Source organism: Corapipo altera, unplaced genomic scaffold (genome assembly GCF_003945725.1).
Source record: "Corapipo altera isolate COAL_440 unplaced genomic scaffold, ASM394572v1 55, whole genome shotgun sequence".
Taxonomy (NCBI): Eukaryota; Metazoa; Chordata; class Aves; order Passeriformes; family Pipridae; genus Corapipo; species Corapipo altera.
Window position 1 is genome coordinate 8,224,903 of NW_020884882.1, and position 16,704 is coordinate 8,241,606.

The following is a 16,704-nucleotide window of genomic DNA, read 5'->3' on the forward strand; positions in this document are numbered from 1 at the left end:
GTAGTGACTATTTGTAGGACAAAGGCAAGTGTATGTCCAGGAGGCACTGGGACTATAGGGCATTGCAATGTTGTTAAGTAAGAACACAGAATGGAGTGTTGTTTTAGAGACTGACAGACCCCAAGGTGCTGAAAATGGAAGTATAACCCAACTTTTCTTTAGAAAAAACTTGCAGCTCTTACAAGAGCACACATCTCAAACAACTGCAGCTAAACCTAAACTCCAGATTAAAACTCTGAAGATTTTAACGCTCAGACCCTGTCTCCCATTGTCAAAAGAGGGCAGAAATTGAAATTTATTCTCGCAAATGACTACCAACCTCAGCAGATGCACTCAGGGTACACAAGGTCACATTTCATTTCCAGTATAAAACAGTAAAGCCATTTTTAAACAAAACTGAGATGTAAAGAGAAAGTATCACATCTTAACAAAAAGTATTTATTCAGACTAAACAAAATGTACAATGTTCCCAAAATGACAGTGAGTTTTCATGACTCTCTGAAGTCTGCAAATCCATTGAGTAACTTGATCACTTCTTACCCTGCAGTTTAATCAAACTACTTTTTGCCAGACTTCTTTATTCCACCACTGGCTGCCAAAAGAAACAACACAGCTGGTTAGATGACTGTGACACAGTTCAGCTACAAATTCAGTTCCTCATAAAGTCGATTCCCCCCTTGGGCGTCTGTACAGCCCAGATCCCCACTGGTTTTCATCTCACACACTTTACTCTGAGTGACTTACTTAACATTAGAAACCAAGTTTTTCCTGGAAGCAAATATGCCACATGAATCTACAACAGAACTAAATATTTCAAGAGTTACTTTGTTCCTCCATTGTTAATGTTTATTTCTTATACAGCAGGAGTATAGTCTGGTCAAATCAAATTCGAGGCTAAGGAAATAAATGCATCATTATCCCTATAGCAACTAAAGCCAAAAGTTGGGATCAAAGGTCTACAGAAGCAAGGTACTAGAATAATGAGAATTCTAGTTCTCTGGAATTATCTGTTCCCTGCAGTCCTATTATTGAAGACACTACAGCAGGGTGAAAGAACACCACATACTGACACAGCAACAAGTGTGGCATTTTTTGTAAATGCTGTTTTTCACCCCATGTGTCAGGTACAACCAGTGGGAAGGGAACAGCAAGGCTGCACCAAGACAGGCTGCAAGGCCCGAGGGTCAACAACAGACTCTGCAGTGCACCATGATTCCAGCAGCGTTGCCTTGCTGAGGCTCTTGGGAACAGGCTGAGCCTGCCACAGTAACACAGCAATCGTTACCTGCTTTGGCAGGCATCAGACAAGGACCACATGACTGACATTCAGCCTAGAAAAAGGCAGAGTAATAATGGCAGGAAAGAACTATGAAGATCTGTGAGTTGAAGCGACCTACACAGAATGAGTTTAGGATGGTAAGGACAGAAGAGAGGCTCAAGGAATTTTTTGCATCACTCTGTAACACCAAAGACATTCTGAGTCCCACACCCACACATTTTTTGTACAGGGATAAATCAGAGGAGCTAGATCAATCTGAGATAAATAAACAAGAACCATCCCAAGTCAGTGGGATTGGATGGCACTTCCTCCAACAGCACCAACAAGTTCTAACGAGAAAATGCAGAACTGCTGGCTAAGATTTGAAACATCAGTACAGCCACAATGTCAGAGGACTCACTGACTGCCAGCAAAGCTCCCAGATACTGAATAGGTTCTGTAAAGAACCGGGTAACTACAGATGCAGTCTGACCTTGATCTGTTAGAAGATAAGAGAGTCTGGAACAAAGCAAAAGGATAAACAGTGTTTTGAAAGTTAAAAAGGACTTCTGTAAAGAGTAAATCCTTCCTCAGTGACCTGCTGGAACTCTGAGGTTATAATTAGGTGTATGGATAAAGTGAATCCATATCATCATAATTACATTTTCACACAGCATCCAACAAGATTCCATAGCAAAGGCTGTTAGTGAAACTATGGGACTATTGGAAAGGTCTTTCTGGGACCTTTCAAGACTCAAAGTTTGCTGAAGAATAGGAAGCCAAGTGTGGAGTTGAACAGTCTGTGAGTGCAGACTCACATTAACAGTCTCCTGCTGTCACTGAGACAGAGACTGGATTCAATGGGCCACCAAGATGCATCCTGTGAACTCTCCTCTGTGACACCACATCCTTTACAGTCTAAAAGCAAAAAGGTTGAAGCCAGACTGATTTCCAGACATCTTTTTTTTTTTTCTGCCATGAATCTCCTGCTATAGAAGAAATTCATCCTCTCAGAGGACAAGCACTGGATTCGTTAAACCTGGAACACTGTGGCAAAGCCTACATATAATACACCTGGAAAGAAAAGGCTGGTATGCTAAAATAAGAGTAGGAGTGTCTCTGCACATCCCACCAGAACAGGTCAGCGTGCCAAACACAATGTTTTACCTGCTAAACCAGAACCTGCATCAGGAAATTTGGGGGTGAAATTGCACAGCCAAAGAAAAGAAAGAAAAATAAATAGCCTCTATTTGTTACATATAATCTGTACCTGCCATCAACTTGCTGGTCTATGTCAAATAACCCAGAGGTACCTGCCTTTTCATATTTGTCAAGAAAAAACATTAAATTTTTGAAGTCAGCAAGTCCTCCATCTCTCCTGTCAGGATGGCACCTCACTTACCCAGAGGCCCTTTTCCAGCAGCTTTTGCTTTCATCTCCTCAAGTTTCTTTTGCTCCTCCTTCTGCTTTTGTTTGAATGCCAGATCTGTCTAAAGGAAAGAACAGCAGCATTTGTTAACATCTCTTCCCCCCACCCAAAATTGAAAAACAAATGACAAGCATTGAGAAACGAATGTAATGCTCAGCAGCAACCAACACCTGACTGGACTGAGGCAGGATGGCTAAATGCTGCTAAATATGCAAAACTTCACAGAACTATCACCAAGGTTTTTGCTGTACCACAACACAATGGCTAAACTTTAACTCTGTATGTTTGGTCTTTCTGGAATTATTTCCCCTGGCATAACCTTGTTCTGAGATTATGATCCCTCTGAATGACAAATGTTTGCACTAACACCATTCACTAACGTGCCATCAGTGGCACATGCAGCCTGGTGCACAACAAAACTTGGGATTACATAGGATGTAAGTAAAAAGGTTGCTTTTACCTAAAAAAGCATTAATTTCAAATAAATCCTCTCACACATATGTCACCTTTTACTGGGTTTAATGTATTTGTATTAGTTCCAAGAAATCTATTGAGACTGCTGGCAAAATGTACAGGCAAGCCAGTTGTTGAGCATCCCTATTGGAACAGCCTCTGGAATTCAGGACAGCTCAGACATACTGTGTCCCTCAGACACACATTCTTAACAGATATCAAGACTGAAAGGGAACACAGTATTTTTCCTGGCCTTCAGGACTTTGGGTAGCTAAACTGAGGACCTTGACAAATGAGATTCCATGGACTCTTCACCAATCCAGTCCATGTCTCAACTACCTTTGCAACTGCAAAGCTTTCCTCTTCTTTCAGTTAAAGCTTCTTTTACTGCAATGTCACCCTATTACTTTCCCTACCCACTCCTCACAGAACAGAATATTCTGTTTCTATCTCCAGGTTTTCCTGTTTGTTGTTTTATGTCCTGTAGGCTGAAGTGTCTTTCCTAATAAATTAATCCCTCACATTTAATCACCTCTGTGGTTTTTTTTCTTGCAATGTGTTGCCCCCCCGTACTTGCAGTACTGCAGGGCTGAGAGGAAAAACAAATATTACATCATGTTTAACACACAAGACTTTTTTTTATATATCTTTATGATTTTCTTCTTTTGCAACACCTGATTTTGCAGGTGTTCAGTATATGATCCTTTCATGTGGACCTGCAGTTTAGCCAGTCATTCTGCTCATATTTTATAACTTCATCAATCTTTTCAAAGAAAGGGACTTAGCATATATGCTTAATTAAATAATCCATTTTTTCAAACTTTCCCTGATTTAAGATTTCTTTGAGCACTAGTCTTGTCTCTGACAGTCTGTGGCCCCTCCAGATTTTCTGTTTCCTACCAAAAGAATAAGCCATATTGTCAGTCAGTCAACCACCCAAGACACCAATCAAAATATTACTCAGACTCTGATCAAATACAAAATCCTTCAAAACCTCACTCAGCACATCCTTGCAGAAAATGCTTTGAGAGTGCAGCATTTCAGCAAGCTGCACCATCACCTTCTATCACCTTCCAAGGCCCCATTCTTGCCTTGCATGTGAGAACACTGTGTGAGTTGGCATCAATAACCTCATATCTCCTGGGGTTTATTCTCATGCACTGAGCACTGCCCTGCTACAGGAGAGAACCTCCTTTGTTTGCCACAGTTTTATTAAAATCCACAATGGCTGTTAACTTTTACATTACTATAACTTGGATCTTTGTAAGCCCTTAATTGGCTCTACCATTTCTCTAACAATAAAGCTTATCTAGAAAGCTATGATTTTTTTCCCCCCTTTTTCCAAGAGACACTGTATTTGCCTTTATCCAGTCAGTGGTGCCTCATCCATCATCCACTATCCTCAGAAACAGCAGCTGACACCCATACTCTGAGCCCTTATGTTTGAGTACCTCTAACACACGATCCGCTAGCACTTAATTTATTCAAACTACTTTGTTTGCAGCCTGTCTCAGGCTCCTGGGACCAGAGTGATTGTCTGATAGACTTCAGATCGCAGCAAGGGCATTCCAGGCTCCTCCATCAGCCAGCACTGCTGCACCCACCAGGAACACGGGCGGGATGCCACCGCAGAACGGTTTGGGTTAGAAGGGACCTTGAAGATCATCCAGATCCAACCCCTTGCCATAGGGAGGGGCCATAGAGAGGGCCACGTCCAACCTGGCCTTGAACGATTCCAGGGATGGGGCACCCACAACTTCCCTGAGCAACCCATACCAGGGCCTCGCCACCCCCGCAGCGAAGAATTTTTTTCCTAATACCTCATCTAAACCTACTTTCTCTCAATCTGAGGCCATTCCCCCTTGTCCTGTCACTGAGATGCTCTTGCAAACGCCAGGGAACACCCCACGCAGCCGGGCCCGCCGGGGCTGAGCCGCCGGGGCCTCCCCCGCCGCCCTACCTCATCCAGGTCCTTCGTCTGCTTCTTCGGCTGCTTCAGCGGCTTCTTCTTGCCGCCTGCAAAGACAGAGGACACAGTGAGGGCCGGGCGGGGCCGGGCGGGCGGTACCGGGGGGCCCCGGGCCCGGCCTTACCCTCCCGGCCCGACATGGCTCCGCTCGCTCCGCCCGCCGCTCCCGCCCCTTCCGCCGCCGCCGCTTCCGCCGGGGCCGGGGCAGGTACGGGAGCGGCGGGGCCGGGCCGGGGGCCGGCGGGGAAAGGGCCTCCGGGCGGGGAAGGGGAGGGGACCGAGGGGATCGGTCATGGGGGAAGACCCGGCTGCGGGTTGGGGGCGCGCGGCGGGAATTCTGCGTTCGCCTTTTTTTGGCCGGGATGAGACGGGACCCGTAAAAACGGGTCTGGTTCGGCACCGGCTCTCGGCGTGTGCGGCAGCTTTCGGGGGCGTGTTTGTGAAGGGCTGCAGGCGGAAAAAGCGTTTCTTACGAGGGAAGCAAGAGGGGAGCCAGGCAGGTTATCTCAGGTTAATCTCTCGTAACTTTCTTGTGTCCTGTGAGCTCAGGCTGAGATCACTTTCTTCACTGGCTGTATGTGACTTGTCTGCACAGAAATTCTCCTTAAAATCTCAGCTTTCTCCCTCTTTTTGCTATAGTCCAGTAGGCTGAACTTTTGCTAAAGCTCTTCGTGTAGCAGTGCGATTAAAAGAGGGGAATTTTGCAGTCTGGAACAGGCAAAGTTGAGCTGAGGTTTAGCACATGGCCTGCAACATAAGAGTAGGTGCTGTAAACAGGGACATGTGTGAGTGATGCTGGAAGGAGAGAGAACTCACTTCATTTCCATGCCTTCTGGGTTTGATCTTACGTGTTGTTATGCATATAAAACAACTGCTAAGATTTTCATAGTGCCACTTGGTGTTATTACTATTTGTTAGAAATACTCAGCAGGGAATGAACTTGCAGTGTTCAAAATTAGCTAGCCAGCTAAAAAGCTGATGAAAAACCACTTTCCAGTTGGAACAACCCTTTCTTGTGGAGATGCCTGTATAGCCACCTAAAATTAACATTGTTTTATTGTTTTAAAATAATTAAAAATACTCTGCAACAGCTATCAAGCTTTCTCAGTAATTCCTGGTTTTATATTTTATTAGTCAAAACCTAATATAGTCATACTGAAATTTCATATTAAACCTTATTTGAAAGTTTTCCTGTTTCCAATTTTTGGAGGAATGTACTCAGTAGAAAATTAAGATCATGTTTACAATAATAGACAATAAACCATAACTAGCAGCCTGCTTTTGCAGTGTAGGCAAGAGTTTTAAGCTCATTTTAAAATGCAGCCCAGCTGTGTGTTCATTACATGAGATTTTTCTGATCTTGTGGCTCTTCCTTTTGTAGGAAGTGCCTTTTGTAGGCACTCTCATGGGAATACTTCTTGTCTTCAGTTCAGCATTTATGTGTTTTTTATTTGTCCTTTATTTTTTGTCTGTGCACCCTTCAACGCGTCATGCATCTGGCACAGTGTAAGATAAAGGAAATGACTGAGCCACACTTTTATTAACAAGATTTTTTTCCCCTCTCTGTCTTTTTTCTTTTTCCCTATTTTGTAGAGTTGTGAGTACCTGTGAAACCAGGTGTGAAACCACAAGGCAGAATTTCATAGTGCAGTCACTGCTGTGCTGAAGCACTAAATTCTTCTGAAGCTACTCCTGCTGGCCCTGGATCTGCACATGACTGGTGTTCACGCCGTGAGTGAATTAATAATCAAGAAGCATGAAGCATGGTGGGAGTACTTCCTAACAGCAGAAAAGCAGGAATCTGTGGCACAATTGCACTTTATTGAAATCGTGGAAAATTTTCTAGGTAAGCAGTGGTGTAAAACCAGCAATGGTTTAGCCATTCTTGAATTGGTTGGTTTTGGTACACATATAGTTAGTTTTAAGAGCTATAAATCAGCTATACTTCGATAACTTTTATTTTTCTTCTTCTTACTTGTAGCACATTTACTCAGTGATTAAGTTGAAGACATGGGGCCAATGAAATATAAGTCAAGTGTGTCCTCAGTGTCCTGTGGCCTGCAATACCACCATTCATTGATGAAGTGGAGTCCCAAAATGAATTTACATGTAGTGAGGACTTACTGCTCCTCAGAGCCCAAGAGGCCTGAAGCCAAGTCTGCCAAAGAAATGGCCATGGGCCTCCTTCATCGGCTCACAGAAACTGGGACTGTGATGGGAAAAAACTCCCTTCAAAAAGCATCTGCAACATGCAAGAATTGGTGGGACAGATATGAAGAGTTTGTTGGAATTAATGAAGTTCGAGAGGCTCAAGGAAAAGTAACAGAGGTAAACATGAAGATAATGTGGAATTTTAAAACTTATGAGTTAAGCTATATGAAGCATAATCACTGGCTGTGAGGCAGGAAAGATCCTCCAAGGAGAATCATGTCTTTTTTTTCTGCTTTGACTGACTGTGCAGGTACTGTGAATGTGTTCCAGGCTATGCATGTAGTAAATAGAGCTTATCCCTTGGATTGAAATGGAGTGTGGTTTGTTTTGTTGTTGGGGTTTTTTTTCTCCTCCCCCACCCCAGACCCCCCTCCCCCCCCCCCAAAAAAATTGTATGAATAGCAACATAGGTCTGTATGGTAATAAGTTTCTAAAATAAATGCTCTTTCTTCTCAGGCAGAAAATGTCTTTATGATAGCTCGGGGGATAGTACGAGAGGCTCGTGAAAATGTAGAAGCCCAACAGATTAAACTGAAGGAAATTCGGGACCGCTTAGACAGGGTCTCTCGGGATGACACCCAGTATTTAGAACTGGCTACTCTGGAACACAGGTTGCTGCAGGTAATTTGTTGGTACTTTAGCATTGGCAAATATGTTGAAAATTTGTGTGCTTTGCTTCCACCACTAGTGGCTGTTTTTGTAGATGCAGTTCAGTTCTGAAGAAAGTGATCCGAGTTAATTTCTTAGGATCCTTGCTTTAGTTAATTATTATCAGCGGTTTGATCCACTATGCAAATTGTATATGTTAATGCTAAAATGGGGTAGTAAATTTGGAGAAGAAAACTGTAGATAATGAGCCTAGAGAATTAGTTGTTGTAGTGGTGACCTGTACATGAGTAGTCAAGAAAAAGCTGCCATTCAGTGAATTAACCTTCCGTATGATGAGAGAAACTCTTTCTGGTTAATCCATGAAAATTCAGCTGCCTTTTCTGTGGCTGCGACACCCAGGAAATGCAGATGAAACTGCAGGAACAGCAGGAGCAGGCTTGGAAGCAGGTACACCTGTGGCAAAGGTCAGGCAAGGAGTGGGTACCAATGTCTGAGAGAAAACTGAGCTCCTACATCAGTGGGTAGAACACTGGGAAAGAACTAGAGACCTGTAATTGTCTAAATATGGGATCAGATTTGTCTGGGTGAGACTTAAAGAAGAACTGAGCTCTGCATGACCATGAAGAAGGGTAGAATTCAAGTCACTGCTGTCTGTAAGGTGGTGGTGCCATCTCACAAAGGAAATACGTACTTGGAAAAATAATTTGGAGAGAGGCAGGAAGAAAGGGAAGACATTTGTAAGAAGGGTAAAATAGAGAATGCAGAAGAATAAGAAGTGTGTTCATCAGATGAAACTATCTGAGATGTCCTTTTCAGTCCTATTTTCAGTTCCCTCTGAAGGGATTTGAAAGTGAAAGGTGTAGTAAGGGTGGTGTCTGGAGAAGTTATCAGGGCTGAAAAAGTGAACTCATACCCTTTTTCTGTCATCAGCACTTGACAGATTCTCATGTGCAGGATCTTCAGCTGTGATTCCTGACAACCTTTTCCATTTCTCAATTTTGACTTAAAATGATGTCTCATTGACTTAAGTAGGATTAATAAAGAAAATCCCACATTCAAGGGAAAATTTCTGAAACCGAACTAACGGATGTTCCCAATTTTGCTTCCTTCATTTGCATCAGGGTTTTGGGGTTTATGGGACTTTTTTAATTTATTATAGACTATATAGCTTCATATTATACCTTCTCCTTTAATGACTATATTTCTTGCAGGAAGAGAAGAGGTACCGAGCTGCATATTTAAATGCAGAAGAATCAGAGAGAGAAAAATTCTCTCTCTTCTCTGCAGCTGTAAGGGAAAGCCATGAGAAAGAGCGCACGAGAGCTGAAAAAACTAAGAACTGGTCTATTATTGGTTCTGTGCTGGGAGCAGTTATAGGTGTTCTGGGTTCCACCTATGTAAATCGAGTAAGGCTGCAAGAATTGAAAGTCTTGGTGCTTGAAGCACAAAAGGGCCCAATAAATTTACAAGAAGCCATCAAAGAACAGGCCTCCAGCCATTACTCACAGCAGAAGGATCTCAGTGATGTCATAGAAGACCTGAAAAATGTGCTGCAAACAACAGCATCACGAGGAGTAAAAGAGGGCGCTTTGTTAACTAGAGAAACCAGGAATGACTCCATAAAAATAGATTCACTTTTAACTCCTTTAAACGAACAGCTAAACTACATTAAACAAGTCAGTTCATGTCTAGGGAGTTTACAGCAGCAGTTTAACAGTCTGCAGGAAAGTATCACACAGGTGCTGTCTGAGATGCAGAGTGTCAAACTCGCGATCCACTCTAGACCTACGGAAAGGGTGATCCCGAGGTCTTCAGGGGAGGGCAAGGGCCAGGCTTCTGCCGTGAGAGATGTGATTTTAGAATTGTGTGATACCGAGAGGAGACTGGAAACACAAATCAAGAGAAGTTCTATTTACAGCACTGCACTGACGTGTGCTATGTTTGCTATTACTCTGCCTGTACTCTATATTATACTTAAAGGGAACTGATCCCTGATCAATTGCCACAATTTACTAGATTAATAAAGGTAAACTTGCACTCTAAGTAGTTAGAGTACAAGTCCAAATAAAGCTGCCTTAGTGTTTCTCGTTATGCCTTCTGCTGTATATTTGAAAAACTTGGAAAGCCGTGGTCCATCTTCTGCTGCAGGATTCAGGTTAAGTCTCTGTCATGTGCTGTGCATTTAACAAGCAAAGGAATTGCCAGAGTTGATCTGTTGATTTCATTCACAGTTTCACTCTCACTGTCTAGTCTTGTATATCGAGACAGCATCCCCAAATGGCCCTCTGAGCCCCAGATTGCAGCCATGGGGCCCCAAATGGCCCCCAGCAGACCCCAAGTTGTTCCCCTTGTTGCCCTCAATGCCCATGTCACCCCACAGTGGTCCCAAATGTCCCCATCAGGCTCTAACTTGCCCCGCTGGGCCCCAATTTGCCTCCCCACTATCCCCATTTGCCCAAGACAGGCCCTGTAGTGTAACCAGGTACATCCCCAGACACTCTGACCCAGCCTCAGCCACATGCCCTTACCCAGCCCTGACCCTCAGCTCCTGCAGCAGGCACTGCCAGGGCCCATCAGCTGCAGACCCTGGCTGCCTCCAAGGCCCCTTTAGATTCTGGGCTTCGGATATGTTTATTGCTGGCACAGCCAAGTGTTGGGACCCAACCCTTGGGCTCTGATGTCCTGCCATCCCCACTGTTCCCCTCTCCCCAGCTGGGGGCACAAGGAGGCATCGTCTTCCAGTGGCACAGTGCCAGAGCTGAACTGAGGTGACCCCCCTCAGTCCTGTGCTTCCCCAGAGCCATCAGTGTCTCCCCATGGCTCCTCTTCTTTACCAGGACACCACGAGGCTCTACAACCTCTGCACTGCCCAGCACTGTGGCCACTGCTGGACCAAGTGACAGAGCCTGGGGATATACATGATACACGAGACATGCTGTACAGACATGGGACCTACACTGTACCTAGAACTAAATAAAACCAGAAACAAACAAAAAACTTAAAGGTAAAGATTTCTACTTGCTTGGTAAAATTACTCCTAATGTTTTGTGCATGGACAAACTGCAAAACTGTGAAGAAATCGTGAGCAAAAATAGAGAGGATTACACATGAGGCGTTTAGATCAACGATAGAGTAAAAGAATCATTTGAACTGGAAATCACAAATCCAGCTCCATAATGAATGGTGGAATAAACAGTATTAGGAATGATCTGTGATGATTCACTACCTGTAAGAGAGATGAAGTGTGCAAAAGGTGGTTTTGGGAAGCTCCACTGCTGATTTATATATTGAGTGTTTGGAGTGGAAAGTGAATAACAAGCATTTGTCGGGGCAGAAGTTTGATCTACTGGCTTGAAAACTGGGATAAAAATTCCCATAGGCTTAGCTATGTCAAGAAGTGTGCATACAGATCAATAAAATTTTTCAAGTCTACAAGATTTCATTTTATCATTTCACAAATATTTTTACAGGTTGTACTTCTTGCAGGAGCTTGATGAAAATAAGAGGCAAGTGTGTAATTAAAGGGGAAGGAATAGTACAATTGTTCTATTTGTAATTTGCCAGCACTAGTCACTAGTCACAAGCAGAATTTTGTTCTGGTTTGTTTGGTTTTTTTCAGTCTAATGACATAATGTAGGACCTCCTTACTATGTAACTGGCTGAATTTGTTATTCAATATCACTGAAAGTGTGGATTATATATACAGAACATGGTTTTTAAATGCTGAATGTCAGGCAGCTAAACTTGAAAGTCATGGCAACACTCACTGAATTGTACTTGGTGGCATCAAAAATGAGCAGAGATCTGAAGCTAAACTTGTGTACAATACATGAGAATAAAAACCCAAGGATGGTTTACTGCTCTAAAGAAGTCTGGTTTTTACCCTTTTAAAGATGGTATTATGATAGTCAGTAGCTTTAGCTCTACAGAGAGTTACAGGAAGCAAAAGTCAGTCAATGACTGTATGAACAGTCAATGAACAGTAGCAAATTAATCTGTGATAAATGATTATTTGAAATAGCCTAAAGTTTGAGAAGAGCTGGAAGATGTGATACGTATCAGGATGAAAATAACAGGATCTCATCCTTTATAGGGAGTTTTGAAGACTCAAGAATAGATTCTGTGTGCAGCTCTGTACAGCTGGCAAAGCTCCTTGTTCCAAGCGATTACTGTGGTTCGCTTAGTTCTGCTCTTCCTTGCTAAATCCTCGTATGTGAAGTGACAGCAGAATAATTTCAATTAAGAAAAAACCCTTGTAATTAACTGTGACTATATAATAATTAGGAGAGAAGATTTGTGTATTCCCTCAATCCTGGATTAATCATCACTCCGTTGTGGCAGTGATCTAAATGTGTAGTTTGGCGCTGCACCGTATGTGCACCCCAAAGCCAGAAGGTGTGGCTGCAGCAGTAGCAGCTGTACCTGAGCTGGCTGAAGGCAATATCCAGCAGAATGCTATAACATAGATTACATGTATAATCTGCTTACTACTTTATGCTAAACCTTTGTCATGGTAATGCAGGTGGCAAATACACGAGTTTGAACAGAAACAGCACAGCTCTCTGGGGGTGTTTACCCGGGCACTCACATTAGTTCAGGTACATTTGCAGTAGCAACAGTGATTTACACAAAGCCGAGGGACATCTCAGTGCATGTTTCCTGATGATTCAGCCAGGATTAAGTGAATACTTTGTTGCCTGTGCTCTTCTGGGCTACTTCAGTCAAAAAAAAAAAAAAAAAAAAAAAAGGCATTCTGTTGTTCTATTGCATACCTTTGGGTTGTTAATAAGGTTCATAATAGATGAGTTTACCTCTGGAATGAGGTTTCTCAGCAGAAGCTCTCCTCAACAAGTAGGTTCTGCTTGCCACAGCCTTTTGAGACTTAAATTCTTGCTCTTTCTATGAGCAAAGACCTCTCTCCGGGCAGGATGGCTCAGCCAGCCCTGTGTCCCAGATGTTCATCAGTCTGGGGGGATGGTGGTTGCAATAACATGTACAGATCTAGTGAGGCCAGGGACAGACCTGGTTACTGTGTGTAGGGCAGAGGAAGCCTGTGCTGATTCGACTTAATTCCACTGTCTGTCAAGACACAGAAGCTAAGCTAGAGAGGGAACCTAATAAGAGCAACAGGAAGCCCTTTGATAGACATTAACTATAGAAAAATGAGAGGCAGTGGCCTGAGCTAAGCTATTTTGAGTTCTTACTGCTTCATGAGAAACCACTAGTAACTCAAAAGCAAACAGCCTCGTGGCTATGGAAATAACTTTGAATGAGGTCACTGCAGACTTCTAACAGTAGGTGCATTCTGAAGAGAAAAGTTGCCATTCCTTCACTCTGAAAGGACTAGAAAATGTTGCTTATGAAGGCAGGACAAAAGCAATTATATGTAGTGTCACAATCAGGATATATGTATTTATTTATTAACACTTGAGTTTTGACTGTTCCATTCTAGGATCCTGGTCGGAAGTCGCAGGTGCTGTTGTTGATTTCTTTGTAACTATTTGTCTGGAAAAGACAGTTCCTTTCACAAAATACCTTCCAAAAACAAATACTTCCCTCTTTGTGGAGCTTAGGAGTGGTAGAGATGTCCTGTTTACCTCAGAAACAGGATTGAGACTTGCAGTAGGAGTGAGGTTTGTTAGCTAGGAAAAGGGAGACAGTGCCGGATTTGTCCATAATATATTTAGAACTGTACTTTATTGCCAGATTTCTGCTAGCAAGTTATATTCATGATCTTCCTCATAAAACATAGAGAAGTGCAATTTCTGGTGCTTGGCAACTGGAAAATCCAAGAGGGTCTGTGCTCAAATAGAGCAGCAGAGCTCCAAGATAAAGGGATTGCCACAAGCATCCCAAGCTTGTTTTGCTGAGTTCTGCAGGGAGAAAAGTAAACCTATGCAAATAGGTGTGTGCTCAGCGTCTCTTGCTCTGCTCCTGAAGGTTCTGGGGTGCTAGGCACTGCTTGTATTCAAAAGCAGATCCTTGAACACTGGCAGACTGCTGTGAGCAGAACTGTAGGTACCCAAAAGACCATAACAAAGACCTTAATGCTGTTTCTAAATGTTCTGACCAACTGAAAGCTTGAAAGAAACAGAATCAGGTATGAAATAGGGTAGATATAGTTAACCTTCTGTTGGTCCCTGAATTACTGCTCTAAATGCACTTAATTCCCAGAAGCTATAGACAGTATTCATACATCCCTTGTGACTTTCTTAACCCGTCTCATCCCCTGCTTGGAGGGGAGGAAGAGTGAGAACAAAATCAAAAGGAGCATAAGCAGCTGCTAGCCTTGTGATTATCATAAAAGTTATGTAAGAAACTTAGCTAACCTGCTTAGAACCAGCCATGAACAAGGGCTTTTATAGAAGAGGATCCTTTAGGGATTTAAATATATTTTTTAAAAAAAGCTTCTGAATAAACGGAAATCAAAAACTGTTTAAATTTGTTCCTCAATATATTTGCGTTTAGTGTGATACCATTTTCAGCTGTGTAATATTTGAGAACAGCTTTTTCTCTAGAGTTTGTTTGGGTTTGATTTTTTCTTTTTTAAGAACTGTAAGATTTTTGTGCAGACTGATCAAAACTCCTCCCGGAAGGGGGAGTGCATAATCACTCAGGAGGGCTGAAAGTACAGTAAGAGGGGTAGGAGGGGAGCACTATAACATCCTTAAAGTGCACAGAAGCTCTTCTTGCCCTGCTCCCAAAGCAAATCCTGCAGTCAGCTCCCTGTACCAGCCCTGCCATGGGGCAGAAAGAAAAGCTGCTCCTTGCCAATGTGTTTTCATGGGACTTTTTGCTGCTTTTTAAGTGAAGCTTGCAGATGTTTTTTGCCAGACGGAAGGGGCTGCAGGTTGGGACTGGCTCTGGAGGAAAGGCACAAAGAGGATTAGCGTTTTGAGTCAGGAATGGGTTGGAGCAGAGAAAAGTTGAGATTTTTTTTTTTTTTTTTAATGCTCTTAGTCACCAAAACTGGATTTTGGTGGATGCAATTTGAGTGCAGTTAAAATGTCTCTGATTAGTGAGATGATAATTCTCTGTTCAGTGAGTTCTAAGCTGAAGAATGATTCAGTAGGTAGGGTGTGGAAATCAGGTGGCTTTTTCTGTGTGAGGAGAAGAGCAAGTAAGGGATCATCTCCTCATGAGAGTCCTCATGGGCTCTGCATACAGTAGGCCCCAAGGACTCCTCAGCATAATGAAGCACCAAGGAGCAGAGGTCCAGAGAGGCAGCCAGCAGCTGCCTCTGCAATAATCCTTCTTTTGGGAGACTGTGATCATGCTGCCAGATCCTGGGGACTGTTCTGCATCTTTAAACTTTCAGACATATTTTTTCCTTCATAAAATAGTCTTTTTGGGGGTTGAGGGTGGGAGTACGAGAGACTGACGTATTGTAACAAAGAGAGTAGATGTTTAATGACACTTCTGGACATGGGACTTGTACCAACTATGTTCCTCTGAAATGTCAGAAATGTATGTGGGAGGGAAGTCTGATTCAGACTTTCAGAGCAGCTTTATGTCTTCAGCAGAGATCTGTATCTTCATCTGTAGCCAAAAAGGAAAAGTGATGGGCACCCCTGGAACATGCTGAACTCTATACTTAGCACAGCCCAGGCCAGTCCACTCTTCCTCAGAGTTTGCTTACACCTCCAGCTCCTGTATCACTTCTGCATGTCCTCAGATATGTGTTCTTTTTCCAAACAGCATTTGTGGCTGGGTGCTTAGGGCATAATTTCATCTTTTGTCTGTGGTCTCCAAACATCTGGCAGTCAGCTCAGCAGGCAAATGACCAGTACTTACAGTTGGTCACTGCATGTATAGCAAGTCAGTTGTTAGACTAACTGTATATTCTCTGATCAACAACACAACAGAATGCAGCACATCTGGGGAACACAGAAGTTACACTGTGAGCGAGAAAAATGGGAGCATTAATCCTGTCCCTCTGTAGAGCTGTTACTGACAGAACTCACCCCTAATTCAGAGACAGGATTTTATGCAGTCAGTTCTTGGGGGCAAGAAATGTCTTTGTCTCTTATACAGAGCACCAGCCTCTGCTCTGCTCATGACTGGAGCTTCCAGCTTCACAGGAATAAAAATCACAAAACCAGCAGTCAGTTTATATTACACATATCACTTCAGGCGCTTCTGCTTTATGGTGCTTTTGTCTCCACCGACTTTCAGGTGGAATGGTATGTCCTTGCTGTTTTGCAACTGGAGATAAGTATGCTTTTGTCACATTCTTCAGTCTCGCTAATGTGCTGGTTCACACAAACTCTGCAACTGGGGACTGGGCTGTGCCTAAGTCTCCCAACGCTGTGTCCAGGGTGACTCCTAAGTAGGTACAGACCGGGTTCGCTCTCAGGTTTGCTGCTGTTTTGCTCCCTGTGCCCCGTGCCCGCTGCAGATTCTCGCTCCCTCGCACCTCTTGGCTGAGGACAGCCGAGTACAAAGCCTGGTCGAACCCAACACCAAAATCGCATCGCTTCAAATGAAGAGAGGAGAGAAACGCTGCGATTTCCTCCAAAACTCACAGTGTTAAGCCCAGCTCTCACCAGCGGCGCTGCGCCCTCGGGCCGGCCGGCAGCCGCCACGCGTTTTGGCGGCAGTGCCCAGAACAGCCTCCCCTCCCCGGGCCTCGCTCGTTAACGGCAGAGGCCCGTCGTGCCGAGGGACCGGAGCCCCGCTCCCGCCGCCGCCCCTCCGGGCCGGGGGTCCCGGGCACGGCCCGCGCCGGGGCCGGGGGCGCGCGGGGGGCGCGGGCCACGCCCCTCCCGCGGCAGC

General features: G+C 43.8%; 1 protein-coding gene and 1 long non-coding RNA gene across 3 annotated transcripts; one reads left to right on the top strand and one right to left on the bottom strand.

The window, feature by feature from the left end:
* Positions 1-417: 417 nt before the first annotated feature.
* Positions 418-5,293, bottom strand: LOC113945800. The gene is made up of 4 exons (XR_003527188.1): positions 5,234-5,293; positions 5,101-5,156; positions 2,661-2,748; positions 418-592 (listed from the first exon to the last, which is right to left on the bottom strand). It is a non-coding gene; the product is annotated as an uncharacterized LOC113945800 (long non-coding RNA).
* CCDC51 (coiled-coil domain containing 51) lies at positions 5,286-11,070 on the top strand. Of its 2 annotated transcripts, none has more exons than XM_027640363.1 (5): positions 5,286-5,317; positions 6,703-6,955; positions 7,091-7,437; positions 7,777-7,941; positions 9,141-11,070. In XM_027640363.1, the coding sequence occupies exons 3-5, from the start codon at positions 7,120-7,122 to the stop codon at positions 9,915-9,917; spliced, it is 1,260 nt and encodes a 419-aa protein (XP_027496164.1). In that variant the 5' UTR covers positions 5,286-5,317; positions 6,703-6,955; positions 7,091-7,119; the 3' UTR covers positions 9,918-11,070. The 2 variants fall into 2 exon arrangements, with proteins under 2 accessions (XP_027496164.1, XP_027496165.1); XM_027640364.1 differs by lacking the exon at positions 5,286-5,317 and adding an exon at positions 5,408-5,619 and having other exon boundaries at positions 9,141-9,917.
* Positions 11,071-16,704: the final 5,634 nt, after the last annotated feature.

Coding starts and splice junctions, on each gene's coding strand:
- CCDC51 (XM_027640363.1), top strand. CDS start 7,120: ATGGGGCCAATGAAATATAAGTCAAGTGTGTCCTCAGTGTCCTGTGGC. Junction 7,438..7,776: donor CTCAAGGAAAAGTAACAGAG/GTAAACATGAAG, acceptor CTTTCTTCTCAG/GCAGAAAATGTCTTTATGAT. Junction 7,942..9,140: donor TGGAACACAGGTTGCTGCAG/GTAATTTGTTGG, acceptor TATTTCTTGCAG/GAAGAGAAGAGGTACCGAGC.